General features: G+C 37.9%; 1 protein-coding gene across 1 annotated transcript in view; it reads left to right on the top strand.

The window, feature by feature from the left end:
• Positions 1-15885, top strand: part of LOC107680840 (liprin-alpha-3) — a gene marked incomplete at its 5' end in the record, with an annotated part of 37760 nt that overhangs the window by 19672 nt on the left and 2203 nt on the right. Inside the window, 16 exons of the mRNA XM_016476890.1 lie at positions 1015-1180; positions 1274-1467; positions 3539-3779; positions 3868-4001; positions 4137-4288; positions 5141-5234; positions 5328-5409; positions 5627-5827; positions 7591-7653; positions 9054-9080; positions 9818-9993; positions 10203-10300; positions 12947-13122; positions 13499-13567; positions 13795-13957; positions 15356-15414. Of these exons, the coding sequence (XP_016332376.1) occupies positions 1015-1180; positions 1274-1467; positions 3539-3779; positions 3868-4001; positions 4137-4288; positions 5141-5234; positions 5328-5409; positions 5627-5827; positions 7591-7653; positions 9054-9080; positions 9818-9993; positions 10203-10300; positions 12947-13122; positions 13499-13567; positions 13795-13957; positions 15356-15402 (2083 nt within the window). The remainder of the gene's footprint in view (positions 1-1014; positions 1181-1273; positions 1468-3538; positions 3780-3867; positions 4002-4136; positions 4289-5140; positions 5235-5327; positions 5410-5626; positions 5828-7590; positions 7654-9053; positions 9081-9817; positions 9994-10202; positions 10301-12946; positions 13123-13498; positions 13568-13794; positions 13958-15355; positions 15415-15885) is intronic.

Genomic DNA, 15885 nt, shown 5'->3' with positions numbered 1-15885 from the left:
TTCAAAATGATATAATAAATGATCTGTGGAGTATTTTGAGCTGAAACTTCACAGACACATTCTGGGGACACCAGAGACTTATATTACATATTGTAAAAAGGGGCATAATATGTCTCCTTTAGGGTCTTCGTGAAATGTCTGTAGCATACTTTGGTTAAAATTCCTCAATGGTCATGTAAAAGAACACTTTTTACCTTGTCAAAACCAGCTCTGTTCACAGCTATCCGTTTCGGTGTGTGTCTCTTTAAATGATAATGAGCTACTGCTCACCCCACCCCTCTCTTCCATTGGGCGTGTTGACTCAAGAATTGCTGGCTTGGACTCATGGCTCAGTGGTGGTCTTATTCAAATAGCTAGCTATCTATGTATAAACCGACTGCAAATTGAAACATCTCGCTGGATGACACAGTTTCAGACTCTGACAGCGCATAAGAAACTGGTTTCATTTATCTTTTCAGCTTTTCAAATGCAAAAACAAAAAACATTTATAATGTTACAAATATTTCTATTTCAAATAAAGTCTGTTCTTTGGAACTTTCTTTTTACCAAAGAACCCTGAAAAAAAGGATCCTGGTTTCTAAAAAAAAAAAAAAACTATTTTCTATATTGATAATAATAATAAGAAATGTTTCCTGAGCAGCAAATCAGCATATTAAACTGATTTCTGAAGGATCACGTCACACTGAAAACTGGAGTAATGCCTGCTGAAAATGTAGTTTTGCCATCAAAGGAATAAATTACAGGAATCAATTTTAAAGGTTATTTTAAAGTGTAATAATATTTCATCATATTATTGTTTTTACTTCTTTTAAAACCATTTAAAAATCGTATTGACCCCAAACTTTTGAACAGTATTTGTATTTCTGAGTGGAGCAGGATATTTATTGAGGGAAAAACAAAGGACGGGATGATTTTATCCACCAGGAAACATTTGCATTGTGAAAAATGGGCAGACACTGACCAATTTTGATTTTATGTTGACTTTAACCATGGCCTCCACTGCTTCTTTATTAGGTCTCTGCCAGGAAGTGCTCTGGAGCTGAGGTACTCCCAGGGAAGTGGGTCACTTCCTGCTGGCTCCACCACCCACCTAGATCATTATGGAAACACAGGCACAGGAGGTGTGGTCAGACGGGCTCATCGTGGACGCTGGGGCGGGGCAAGGGAGGACGCTAGCAAAGTGAGAACATCTTTGTATGAACCTGCTAATAAATTAACAAAAATGGCTTAATATGAAATTTAACTAGTTGCTTCTTACATTTCTCATGTTCAGTACGGTGATTGGGACAGCGGAGCTTTGCTGGGCACTGGGTTCGAGGGCGGCGTGGAGGACAGGTGTTCTGATGATGAAGAGGATCGCGAGACGCTCTTCGGATCGGAGCTGCTGTCACCAAGCGGTCAGACAGATGTGCAGACTCTCGCTATCATGTTGCAGGAGCAGCTGGAGGCCATCAACAAAGAGATTAAGTGAGTTTACTGCAGACGGAGGGACCTTGAGACCGCTTGAAAAATCAAACTTTCATTTAATGGGAAAGACATTTGAAATGGAGAGTGCTCAGAAAGGGAGGTTAATGGGAAAGATCAGGGAGACACTCGTTAAGGAGAGTATAGGGCAGGGAACATCAGTACATAAGAGTGTTTTCAAAATCGACTAGAATAACTCAGTCTTAAAGGGGTCATATGATGCTGCTAAAAAGAACATTAATTTGTGTATTTGGTGTAATGAAATGTGTTTATGCGGTTTAAGGTTCAAAAAACACATTCTTTTCCACATACTGTACATTATTGTTTCTCCTCTATGCCCCGCCTTTCTGAAACGTGTCGATTTTTACAAAGCTCATCGGTCTGAAAAGCGAGGTGTGCTCTGATTGGCCAGCTATCCAGAGCGTTGTGATTGGCCGAATACCTCAAGCGTGTGACGGAAATGTTACGCCCCTACCATATTGTGATGCCCTGTCCGGCCGGAGCGAAGAGACATAAAGATTAAAACCCATTATAAACGAGGCATTTGTTGCATCCAGTGGGGACATAATTACAGATTATAATGACTTATACTGTCTTTTTATGCGTTGATTTCTAGTCGTGTCCTCTTTTGGAAGGCCAAACAAAGTAGTTTCGCTTTCACAACGAAACAGCGTCACACACCGCGGCCTTGAATGAGCGGAGGCGGGTGGGCTTGAGAATGGCGTGGCCAGCGGATTCGACGAAGGAACGTCCGGGCGGGCTTGCGGCAACCACATGTGACAACCCCGGGCTGGACTCCGCTTCGTCCACGGTGAAAGCCTATCCGGCGATCCACAGCGCAAATTTGATGTATTTCCTCAGAGACCAGGCATGACGAAGCGGATATCGACCTCTTTTGGAAGGCCAAACAAAGTAGTGTCGCTTTCACAATGAAACACACAGCGCCTTCACGACATGGCGGCGGCGGCAACAACAATACTACAGCGAGAATAAAAGTTACGCTTTCTTTCTTTGCGTGAACATTTGGGCGGCGTTATGCAAATCTTCCCACATTGTGACGTAGACATGTGGGGGCGTGTTAGAACGAGCTGTTTTAGGTAGGCGTGGTTGACTCTTAACTTTTATAAAGAATATCTCTTTGGATTTGAGACTTTAGTCTTTGCAACTTTACAGATCTTCTTTATGCACCAAGAGCTTGTAACACTCCAAAGAGAAAGGAAAAATTGAAATCACATCATATGACCCCTTTAAGAAAACCCTGCTCTTTTTGAGTTCACCTGACCCCGATTGGACCTTTTACACAACACATAATATATAAATATGCATATATAAATATACATAAATATAACTGTTTTATATTAGAATATTTACATACATTTAAAATGTAATTTATTCCTGTGATGGCAAAGCTGTTATGCTGCTTAATATTTTTTTTTTTTAAATCTGATTCTTCTAACGTTCAAAAGAACATTTATTTAAAATAGAAATATTTTGTAACAAAAATATTTACTGTTAGTTTTGATCAGTTTAATGCGTCCTTGCTGAATAAAAGTATTACTGTATAAAAAATTACTAACCTCAAACTTTGTTCTCTTTGTTTCATTCTCTCTCTCTTTAGGTTTTGTAAATATGAAAAAGTCTTTAAAGGTCCTAATTTGTTCTTTTTCAATTTAAGGCCTTAAATTGGAGCCAAAAGTTTGTTATTTTCATATTTATATTAATGTTTAATGCCGTGTGAGGGAATACAGCACTTGTGATTGATATATATTTATATATAACAATAACCACACAGGGGAACAATATCGCAATTTTTAACAGCTGATGAACAATAAAAACATTGACAGCCAATCAGAATCCATCCTGCTTTAAAGAGCTCAGGCATTTAAAGCGGTAGATGACAAAACTGCAGTGCATGCTTATAATAAACAGAACAGTATCGTCCATTGTTAACGCTAATATAGTTATCTGTATCGTTTGTGCTGTATAGTAGTCATTTTTGGTGTGCCTTTAAAATGTCTTGCCTCATGATACCTTCAGAAGCCTTTGTCTTACCATCCTTTCATATTTTCTTCAGGCTGATTCAGGAAGAGAAGGAGAGCACAGAGCTTCGTGCTGAAGAAATCGAGAGCAGAGTCAGCAGCGTGGCTCTGGACGGCCCTCCTGTCCCCCCGACCTCTCTGGGGCGGGACAGCACAGGGCGTGGCTTCATCCCCCCATCCCTAACGTCCTCCACCCTGGCATCGCCCTCTCCACCCAGCTCCGGGCACTCCACTCCTCGCCTGCCCCACTCCCCAGCCCGTGAGACAGACAGACAGGTAGGAGCATGTGTGTGATTATTCACAAGTATTGCTATCACACATTGAATAAACATGTGCAAACAGCTGACTCTATTCTGACCATCAGAACAACAAAGATGACGACAGGTCCCTGGCCCTTTTGGATTCCACCCCTCCTCCCACCCCTCGTGCACTGCGATTGGACAGGATGACACACACCCATCCTGGTGCAATGTTGGATGACAGTCGTGAGTTCCGCAGGTGCGCTAACTGGCCCGGCCCGTAATCCATCCTTAAATAGGACCGATATTCTGAGAATGCACTATACAAAATGTATAGCCCTTCACACTTCAGTCTTAATACCTTTTTGTAAGTGACCTTTCTGTGGTTTTCCAGCCTCTCAGCTGATGGCAGCAGCTCAAACAGCAGCCAGGACTCCCTCCACAAGGCCAGCAAAAAGAAAAGCATCAAGTCTTCCATCGGCCGGCTCTTTGGGAAGAAGGATAAGGTCAGAATGGGTCAGTCTGGACGTGAGTCAGCATCTCTGGGTGAGTCTAACTTAAAAATACTTCAAAACAAAAAAAGTGCTTGACAACAAAATAAAAAAATAACACTGCACAGAATCAGAGGGATAAACTTAAATTATCCAGAAATGTTCCTTAAGGCCCCTATGAAATTGCTGACTCCTTTCCTAATGAAAGCATTCGTTTGCTTAGGAAAAATATCAAAGGGCTCATTGCCTTTTTAAGTAAAAAATAACCTTTATTTATGTCACAGTCATTCAACATGATTTGCTACATGCTAGTTGTTTCCTTTAGCATTAGTGGGAGGGATATTCTCATTCTAGAGAGCATTTGATTAGACAAAAGTCTGTATAGTACAACATGAGTCATCACTATTTTTTTGGTTCATTCTCCTGGAATAGAAAAACTGAATGTCTTATATATGTACACTAGCATTTAAAAGCTTGTCTTTGGCAAGATTCTTAATGTTTTTGAAATAAGTCTCTTAGGCTTTCCAAGGCTGCATTTATTTGATCAAAAATACAGCAAAAACTGTAATTTTGTGAAATATTATTACAATTTAAATTGTAATACTGAGTAAAACTGTGTTTTCTATTTTAATATTATTCCTGTGATGCCAAAGCTGAATTTTCAGCAGCCATTACTCCAGTCTCCAGTGTCACATGATCCTTCACAAATCGTTCTAATATGATGACTTGCTGCACAAGAAACATTTCTGGTTTCTAAACAAGCTCTGTAAACCATATCTGTAGCATGCAATTGATTAGCAAATATGAGTATATAACAATGCAACAATGGTAATCTGTGTGGTATTCTTACCTGCATTCAGTCCTGTTAATTTAACTGCCACCCTTAACCTCTCTGTGTCTTCTGTAGCCTCGACCCCCTCAGATGACCTGGGCTCTGTGGATCCTCTCGGACTCACTAAGATGGCTGGTCCGGTGGACAAGGACCGTCGCAGCAAGAAGAAGTAATTTTACTCAAACCAGTCAAGTGTAGTCTCTTTCTTCTGACTCTGTATCTCATTATTTGTACTGAATAAACATCTCACCCTTTCTTTTAGGCATGAGCTGTTGGAGGAGGCATGCCGACAGGGGCTACCCTTTGCATCCTGGGATGGACCCACTGTTGTCTCCTGGCTAGAAGTATGACTCCATATCTGAGCATTGCAATGGATAAAAAGGGGCTTGTTTAGTTTTACATTGATATATGCTGTTATGTTTGAAAATATGGCATTATTGTTTCCGACTGTCTACTTACATTCTGTGTTACTTCGATGTCCTAAGAAAAGGTGCTTTCTGTCAGCACTTTTTTGTTTGTTTTGTACTTTCCCTAGAGGTCACCTCTCTCTCTCTCTTTTAGCTGTGGGTGGGCATGCCAGCATGGTACGTGGCAGCCTGTCGTGCTAACGTGAAGAGTGGAGCCATCATGGCTAACCTGTCAGACACAGAGATCCAGAGAGAGATCGGCATCAGTAACCCTCTGCACCGCCTCAAACTGAGACTGGCCATTCAGGAGATGGTGTCCCTGACCAGCCCCTCGGCCCCGGCCAGCACACGCTCTGTACGCTCACATTACACTCACACACACTCACATACACTTACATATGCTAAATGCATCATAAAAGAATTAGGATTCTTGGGGTCCAAAAATCTGAGACCACAAATAAAATGCTTCTCATCATTTTTTTTTTTTTTTTTTTACAGTTTTTTTATTGCACATACAGTAATATTAACAGCAAAACAATTTAAGTGAAAAGTTGAATTGACAAATGAACATACACTACAGTTTAAAAGTTTGGGGTCTGTACGATTTTTAAATGGTTTTGAAAGAAGTCTCTTATGCTCACCAAGGCTGCATTTACACATTTGATAAAAAAATACAGTAAAAACAGTAATATTGTGAAATATTATTACAATTTAAAATAACTGTTTTCATTTTAATATATTTAAAGGGGACAAAACACACACAGTTTCACCCAATCTCATGTTAATCTTGAGTACCTATAGAGTAGTACTGCATCCTTCATATCTCCAAAAAGTCTTTAGTTTTATCATATTTATAAAAGAAAGATACAGCTTTACGATTCTCTCCGGAAACAGCCGAGCTCCTGGAGGCGCACCGTGGGCGGAGCTAAAGATTGACGAGCATTTGAGCTCCGATTGCCAACAAAACAGACATTTGATGCCGTTTCACTTGCCGTCTGCAGTTCTGAATCATGACCGGGATTTTTTTATAGCTGGGACCGCTCCATCTTTCAGTATCAAACGATGTGCTAATCCAGCGTCGAACTGGGCCTTGTTTATAAAACATTCCGTCAACAAACACGCTTGTGAAATTGCGTTGCTGCTCCGGAAAAACAAACTGCATCCACTGTTTACATAAAGTTGGGTTCTTTAGGAAGCTGAACAAAGTTATCTTTCCCTTACAACCAAAAACATACTTCTTTGGGGACATTCTTCCTGAGCGAGTCCCATGCAGCGCTGCTGAATGAAGCGCGTTGATGGGCGCGATCTCGCTCTCACTCTCACTCTGGTCGATGCGTGCGCGGGCACTCTTTCGGGAGAAATGCCCATATAAGGAGTTCCACCCTCGTCTACGTCATGAAGAGCCACAAACGGAAAAAACTCTCCGAAACTTGTACGAACCCGGAAGTAAGATTTTTAGCACAGAAATGCTCTGTCATACGTCCAAATTGTTTTTTGAACTTTTGTCCGTGCTTAGCATGAGAATCCAACTCTTTAACAGTGTAAACAACTTTGTTAAATGCATGAAACAGCATTGTACCCCCCCTTTAAAAAGTTCAAAAGCAAGAGCAACATTTATTTGAAACACTTTTTTATAACAATGTTAGTCTTTCCCATCTTTCTTGTTTAATGCATCCTTGTTAAATTAAAGTATTCTTTTCTTTAAAAAAGAAAAATCTTACTGACCCCAGACTTTTTAAAGGTACTGTAAATGTCAAAATGTAATATTTAAATGTTTATTTTATTGACAGCAGCATTCGAGCTGTATGAACTCATATTCTCCAGCTTGATTGAAGAATGATCAGAAAAGTTGAAACAAGAACATCTGTACAAAGAGTCACATGATCAATATCACAAATTTACTTATGTAATTAGTGGCCTAGAAAGAGTACAGAATCATAAATATTTCTTATTCGTTTTACATCATAAAAATACTTTGTTGTACTTATTAAACATTAGAGTTTAATATGTTAGAGTTTAAATCTCTATTTTAAGCATGATCGTAGACATTTTCACCCCACTCTACATAACTAATAAACAGTAATCCTGATAATTGTATGTGTTGTTTTTTTACCACAGTCAACCAGCAATGTGTGGATGACCCATGCTGAGATGGAGTCCCTGAATGCAGCAACCAAACCAGTTAGTAAACACTTTTTGTATTGTCTCAGTACTTATTGATGCTCTGACTAGATTACTAGTTTGGGAGAAGTAGATGTAACAGATCCGAATAATGTGTGTCAAAGCCATCAACTACTAGAACACATTAAAAGAATGGATATTGACACAAAACCTCTTACCCACCAATAACTGCACTTCTGACACAGATTTTTGATGTGATATTGTATTGGAACCGATATTTATTTTTTGTGAATATTTCTTTATTAATTAGACTGTTCTGTTTTCCAGTTTTTTTTTAAAGTAAATTTCATCTAGATAAAAATAAACACCAGGAGTGTTGAATTGTAATAGAGGTCTGCATTCCCGCGGCTCTCCAGCGGGAACCGTGGGACCCGACCGGATTTTTTAAATAAAATAAAACGTGGTAGCGGTCGATAACTCTGGTGTAATTTGAACGGGAGTGGGCGGTCTAACTACTGTGTTAACAGAAAAATGTCAAACGAATTTAGTATTTTGACAAGACGAATAAAAATTGCTAATAGGCTATTTTTGTACAACCTACATTTCTATTTTTATTTTCTCTCTGAGACACTTTTCCCCTATTGTGTTGTCAATGTTAAACGAACTGTATCCTGACAAGACGAATAAAAATAAGAAATACAATTTTTGTACAGTTTTATTTTCTCTGAGACGATTTTTCCTACTGTGTTGCATAACATATTAAATACATTTTGTGTCTTAAGATAATTCATATAAATTCAAGTCAAAGTAAATACATTCAAGACCCTTGACAAGACGAATAAAATAACATAAAATTTTGTGCAGACTAGCTACACTTTTATTTGTCAGCCTATCTCTCTTTCTTTCAGTAGCAGAAATTTAAAATGTGAGATTCTGGAAACGAGATCTAAATTTAGCGGGAACGGTCGGGTCGGGAAGAATATTATTCTAAGCGGACAGCGGGTGAAAAAGAGTGAATATATAGCGGGAGCGGGTGGGTGTGGAATAGAACCTTGCGGGGAGCGGGACTGAAAAAACAGTCCCTCGCTGACCTCTAGATTGTAAAGCGCTCTGCCCCCTAGTGGACAGTATGAGAGGCGGCATGAGGAGAGAGTGGAGTGACCGGACATGTGTTGATGCGTCTCTCTCTTTCTCTCTCCCCCTCTGTGTGTCTGGCTAGGCTGTAGCATTGAACATCCTCAACTTTCCCTCTTTTTTCTGTTTCAGTGTGAACTGCTTCCAACTAATGACCCGGTCACTAACAAACTGTTCCTCCCTTTGTACCTCTCTTCATGCTTTCCTTCTTCATTCTTCTTTGCTCTTCCTGTCCATCGATATGTCTTTCCTGCTGCCCCTCTTCTGCGTTCCTTATCTCCTCTTCCTCACCTCTCTCCTATCATGCTATCACCTCCGCACTCAAGGAGCTGAAAGAGATTAGCTGGGATCAGGTGAGTAACGTCAATACGTCCATTAAACACTTTCAAACTGATGGTGCCATCAGATAGTTGAGACTAAATTATCTTTACGAGTAAATCAAGTGTGTATTCGTATCACAATCACATTGAATCATTTAAGTGCTGTTTCCTTTTTGATAAATGGAAGGTTGTTCAGAGCTCAACAGTAACAGTACGGATTTTTTTTTTTTGGCCTCGAGACCAAAAAATATAAATATATCTGTTATATGAATTTAAATGTCTGATTTTAAATTGTAATTTTTTTTCTCCAAATTTTAAATGTATATTGAATAATAATAAAATAAATAATACATAAGTGTTTAAAATAAACAAATATTAATGTATTGTTTACATTTTTACATTTTAAATAATACATTTGTTATTTCATGTTTATTTTAAATATATACTTTTTTTCTATTAAATATTAAGCTTAGTTTAGTTAAGTTAAATGTTTTCTTTACAAAAGAAAATGTGCAGTAATAGATGTAATAGCAATAATTGCTTTTTATGCCAGTTTTAAAAATTCATGAACATAATCAAAAGATTTAAGACATGGTGCTGATCCAATAAGGCAAGTGATAGTTTTATTAACTGGCTCAGAATTTTATTTTTAAGCCCTAAAGTTTGGATTTGTATGTATGAAATACACATTGTAATGAATGAACTGGAATACAATTGTGATATAAAGTGTGTTTTAAGTTTTTGTTTTTTTTTGCCTTCCTTTGTGATAGATCCTGGCTTATGGAGATATGAACCATGAGTGGGTGGGCAATGATTGGCTGCCCAGTCTGGGTTTGCCCCAGTACAGAAGCTACTTCATGGAGTCACTGGTGGACGCCCGCATGTTGGACCATCTGACCAAGAAAGAGCTGCGTGGGCAGCTGAAAATGGTGGACAGTTTCCACAGGTATTTTCTGTCTCCCTCTCCCCATCTGTTAAATGCTGCCCCATCTCATTCCATCCAATGACTATCAGTTATTCTCATGGTGCAGGTGTGTGTCTTAGGGCCTTTCCTAATCTCTAATGTGCCTGGAGTTTGTCAGGGTGGAGTGCCCTAATGAATTTAGATAGCCCCACGACCTCTCTCTTGATCCTTGTGACCTTTTGACCCCACAGGGTGAGCCTGCATTATGGCATCATGTGCCTGAAGCGCCTGAATTATGACCGCAAGGAGCTGGAGAGGAGGAGAGATGAGAGCCAGCACCAGAATAAAGGTTTTCTTTTTATCTTTTCCTTCATCTCTTTTTTTACTTGCTTACTGTTGCTAACAGAGATGCCTAACATTGAATACAAGAGTACACTGTCATTGTAGGGGTCTTGTCCAAGTTGCATATGATGGTGGTCCCTAGCATGGCATGTTGGATGTCTGTAACACACTTTTAACACTATTGTAGCTTGCAAATAATTGTTAAATATAATTTTTTGTCATCTACACCACCGTTCTAAAGTTTGGGGTCAGTACGATTTTTTTTTGGAGAAATTAATAATATTATTCAGCAAGGACACATTAAATTGACTGGAAGTGACAGTAAAGACATTCATTATGTTATCAAAAGATTAATCAAGTAAATCCTGTTGTTTTGAACTTTCCGTTCATCAAATAATCGTGAAAAAATGTATCACGGTTTCCACAAAAATGTTAAGGAGTTGTTTATGCATTGATAATAAGTGTGAAAATATGAGAAAATTAATCAAATCTATTTATTGAGTATCAAATCATCATATTAGAATGATTTCTGAAGGATCATGTGACACTGAAGACTGGAGTAATGGCTGCTGAAAATTCAGCTTTGCATCACAGGAGTAAATTACATTTTAAAATATATTAAGCTAGAAAACATTATTTTAAATTGTCATAATATTTCACAATATTACAGTTTTTACTGTATTTTTGGTCAAATAAATGCAGCCTTGTTAAGTATAAGAGACTAAAAATCTTTCTCGACCCCGAACTTTTGATTGCTAGTGTACAATTTTAATTTTTCCTTTACGCTAACTAGTTCATCCAGGAAGACTGTCCTTCAAAACTTGCTGGCCTGAGTTATAATGAATCACCAGCTACATCAGTACTAAACTGGCATAAACCAGTCTGAGTGAGCATGGAAGTACATGTTGGTCTAAACTGGTATAGCAGGAATTTTAGGACATTTTCTGGTGGTTTTCCAAGTTCTCTTTGGGTTTTATCATGTTAATCTTTTGCTTTGCATTATCAATCAAGTCATACAGCAGAACAGTCTGATAAACAAAATGTACAAAAGGGAAAAAAACAGTAACAGTCACCCATGGAATGTACAGTGCATCAAAACATCAGACAGTGAATGAGAATATGGCAGAAAGAGAAAGGAAGGGTGTTTACACAGAATGCATTTGTTAATAATAACATACATTACCAGCAATCACGTCTGGAAAGTGTTGAGCGGCCCAGCCTTCCATTATGCACAGGATTCAATGGCACAATAGAGATTTCACATTTGAAGAGCAACTGATCAAAGCCCAATGCACAGATCGCATTATTAATCTCTCAGTTGTGAGTTGTTTTAAAGGTGCAGTTACCGCCTCATTCAGTACCTTGATTAGAAACAGATGTCTTTGCTGATCTAGAAGTTATTCATCGCATAGCAACACAGATGCCTTCATGCCATTTGAGACTATATTAAGCATGCACACATCTCTCTGCTCACTGTAGTGCAGGGATACTTTTGTGTGCATTGCTACATGCAAAGCGAGCGAGTCTTTAAAAATACTATGAATTTAAAAACAGTTAAATGTAATCTTTAGTAAATATCAAAATTAATTTCCATTTTCATACTGTACAATCTTAATGTTTTGATGCCAAAATGTGCCTGCTGTATTCCAAGCAATTGTTTTTAGTGTTTTATATTTAGAAGATAGTGTAGAATTTCATGAAAATCAAACATTTATCAGTTATTGGCATTTTATTATTTTAAAATCAGTGCATTTCCAACTACAGTTCATGAAAACACACTAAAACTATCAATAGCGAGATCTGTTGGATATTTCTCTTCTTTTTTAAACAAAGAAATTGATGATTAACTGTGGTTACTAAAACATGTAACTAAGTGTTATTGTGGTATTATATATATATACTATAATAGCATTTATTAATATTTGGAATTAGATTTTAGTTTTATATTTTACTTTTAGTTTTAGTAATTTTGTTATGTGCTTTTATTTATTTCTATTTATTCTATTTCAGTACTTGCCAAGGCAACATTTCTATATTTTTCTTTAAGTTTAAGTTTGTCATCTTTTTCATCAATAAAATTCTTTCTTTCTTTCTTTTTCAGCTTTATTTCAATGAATGACAATTATTTGTAGTAGTTTTAGTTTTATTTAACAATAGCAAATCTGGCTAAACCAGGCCCCTAGTACATGGCATGTTGCCATCTATAGCTTTTCCGCCATGTACAGACAGAAATCTACAGAATATGCAGTTGCTGTACCTGAAGCTGTGAGGGTGTTTTTTTTTTTAAATATTGACACTGATATTAACACTGTAAATGACTTTATAGGAACGGTTTAACTGTTTTCCATGATTGCATTCCTTCCTTTGAACTTTGGTTTGGAGAAGCTGAATCAACAAAGCAAATGCAAAGTCCCTGGAATCCCCTAGAAATACAAAACAGAGACAAAGACTTTGTCTGAAACAAAAACACATGTGTCTAAATGTGCATTGGCCATGAGAGGTCCATCTGAAAGATCAGGAGCAACTGAAACAAAAGATGAAATCCAGAGGCATCACCCAAGATGGAAATCGACCATTATCCAGTGATAATGATCAGTGGTTAACACCCTCCTGGAATTCTATTCATAGTCCAGCCCATGTGTTTCCTGTCTAGATGTGATGGTGTGGTCAAACGAGCGTGTGATGTGCTGGGTGCAGTCCATCGGCTTGAAGGAGTATGCAGATAATCTGACTGAGAGCGGTGTGCATGGTGCCCTGCTTGCCCTGGACGACACCTTTGATTACACTGACCTCGCCCTGCTCCTGCAGATACCCAATCAGAACACACAGGTACAATGATAGGACGCCTCACAAATATTTGTGTTTTAAACACTTTAAGACATGACCTATATATTTCTAACACATTAACTACATTTACATTTATTAATTTAGCAGACGCTTTTATCTCAATAAACCATTTTTCTTACACCATTTTCTTTTCTTTTTAAAGGGGGGCACAAATAAATATTTAGATATTGACAGCCTTTATATTTATATGTATACAGGGAGTCTTTTTAATACAGTTGATGTATTTTTTGCATGAAAACAAACCCTGTTGATTCATCAAGTCAAACAATAAGAGCTTTATCGATGAAAGCAGCACCTACTCATTACTCCTCACCAGACTGGGTTAATAACATGTAAAGTATGTTTATTCCACATCCAGGCACGACAACTTCTGGAGAAGGAATATAACTCTCTCATCGCCATGGGAACAGAGAGGAGGCCAGATGAGGTGAGCACCATGGGACATGAGCACAGCTGGATGTTGATCATCCTTTACCTCCCACCACTGAAATACATACTGCAGTATAATGACACTCCTCTTACAGGAGATTCAGCAGTCAGTTTTTGTTAAAAATGACATGGCTGATAATTGAGTTCATAATTATTCTCTGTTGGGTGACCTGACTGAACTCCTCAAATTGCTGATGTTTTTTCTTCTGTTCTCGTGTCCTCTAGGATGGCACTAAGACGTTCACCCGCTCCCCTTCATGGAGGAAGATGTTCCGGGAGAAAGATCTGAGGGGCGTGACCTCTGACTCCTCAGAGACCTTGCCTGCTAACTTCCGTGCCTCAGCCATCTCTACCCCCTCAGTCACCCTGAGGAAGGTCCAGAGTGATGGTGAGATCACACATTCTCCCCTAGGAAGCCACACTTTTCATTTTAATAATCATATTACAGTTTTTTCATTAGGACACATTTTTCTATACTTTGGTCACTTTTTAAAACTCTTCACACAGTTCTCCTTAGCAACTTTCAGCTTGGCACAGCTGTAAATTTCACACCCAAAATGCACTAAATCTACCAAAAACACTTCATAGATGTCTCAGATCAAGTCATTCTTCCATAACACTAGCAAAGCTTGTCACCCAACAAACACACTTTGTCACTCACACAACGATGACCTAAAACACGAACAACAAGTAGCATTATCTAGTGTTTACTTTTGTTACATATCTTTACAAAACAAGAATGACAGCTGTCTACTGTTTAGAATTCACTGCAGTATATGTTACATGATCCATGTTTACATTACGGTACAAAATTTGCTCTAAGTTGTCCCTTTTCATATAGAAAGTGGCAATGAAAGTACCAGCTACGTCTAATTGTTTTGATAGTATTTCATTTTTTAGATTTGGAATATATTTCCGTATGGTATTACTGTTGAAAATGTAGCAAATTGCTGTCTGATTTAGTTGTGTATTAGGTTTTGAACAGGCAAATTGAAGTTTTGTTGTGATTATGTCTGAGTAACAAAGAAATTCATCTAAACTGAAAGATGTAGTCGTTGAATGTATTTTGTGCCAAAGCAGTGGAGAAATAGATTCTAGCAATTAAAAAACTGTAATATCAAGATTTTTATGCTTTTATTTCACAAGCAAGTAGTTGGATGGAAAGAAGGGAATGGCTAAGCATTAAAAAGTTGCTGTTTTGAACTGTTTTGAAGGATTTTGCCAAATTTCCGTGCTCTTTGGGTTTGTGACATTTTTGAATGGCACTCTGATTATAAGATTCATTGACAAAGTAGATTTACAAAACTAGATACAGCTACAAGATGTGGAGATATTTTCAGTTTTCACTATTTTCAGTAGTGCATGAATTTTGTTTGATGGCTGTGTGTGTGTGTGTGTGTGTGTGTGTGTGTGTGTGTGTGAAATATAGCATACTAACATACAGAATACAACACACACATGACCAGTAAGCAGACATTCAGTACGTTATACTATTTCACGGCAGGCAATATAATAGGAAATACCATAATTCAGATAAGAAATTATAAATTAGAGGAAAGACTAGTGGAAAAAATACCCAGGATTGAGACCTAAAGATAAGCAAGGCTTTGTGGAAATCCCTGCAATTAAGTCTGAAGTAACTTTATGACAGAGCGATGTTGTGTTAGTTCTCAGATAAACGTTGTAAGAACATTGTTTCCTTATGAGAAAGTGGTGCAGAAGTGAATGCTGTATAGTGCTGTTTAGAAATACATTTTGCAACTATATCTCTCACGTGTTTCTTTAGCATCTCCAAGGGCAGAGTCTGGCTCAGTGAGGACCTACTCCTGTTGAGGGACTGCAAAGGTGAGACAGGACTAGCTAGCTTTAAATGATTTAAATTATTTAAAAAAAAATTTTTTTATTATATATATTTATTTTATATTATTGTAAACTATTCAAAACAAATATAAATATATTTGCCCACCAGACTTTCTAAATCTAAAAAGCAAATTTTTTTCTGAACAGAAAAGGATAAAGAGAAAAGTATGTCATGAAAGTATTTAATGACCGTGTGTGGGCAGGGCCCCCAAAATGTGCGGTACACCACTGCCAATGATTACCTTCTGCATGCTGATGCATGTAAATACACAAATCTCGAGAATTTGCTCATTTACAAGTTTGACTGAAGCACTTTTAGCATTCTGTTGGGTTTCCTTGGGTTGCTATGACAGAGTAAGACACCTCCATATTTTGCATGCCCTTTATATGTCTGTGTCATTAAAGGGGTCATATGATGCGATTTCAAGTTTTCCTTTCTCTTTAGAGTGTTACAAG

This window comes from Sinocyclocheilus anshuiensis, unplaced genomic scaffold (assembly GCF_001515605.1).
Source record: "Sinocyclocheilus anshuiensis isolate Anshui unplaced genomic scaffold, SAMN03320099.WGS_v1.1 scaffold1230, whole genome shotgun sequence".
NCBI lineage: Eukaryota > Metazoa > Chordata > Actinopteri > Cypriniformes > Cyprinidae > Sinocyclocheilus > Sinocyclocheilus anshuiensis.
This window is presented reverse-complemented; position numbering and strand designations above follow the sequence as displayed.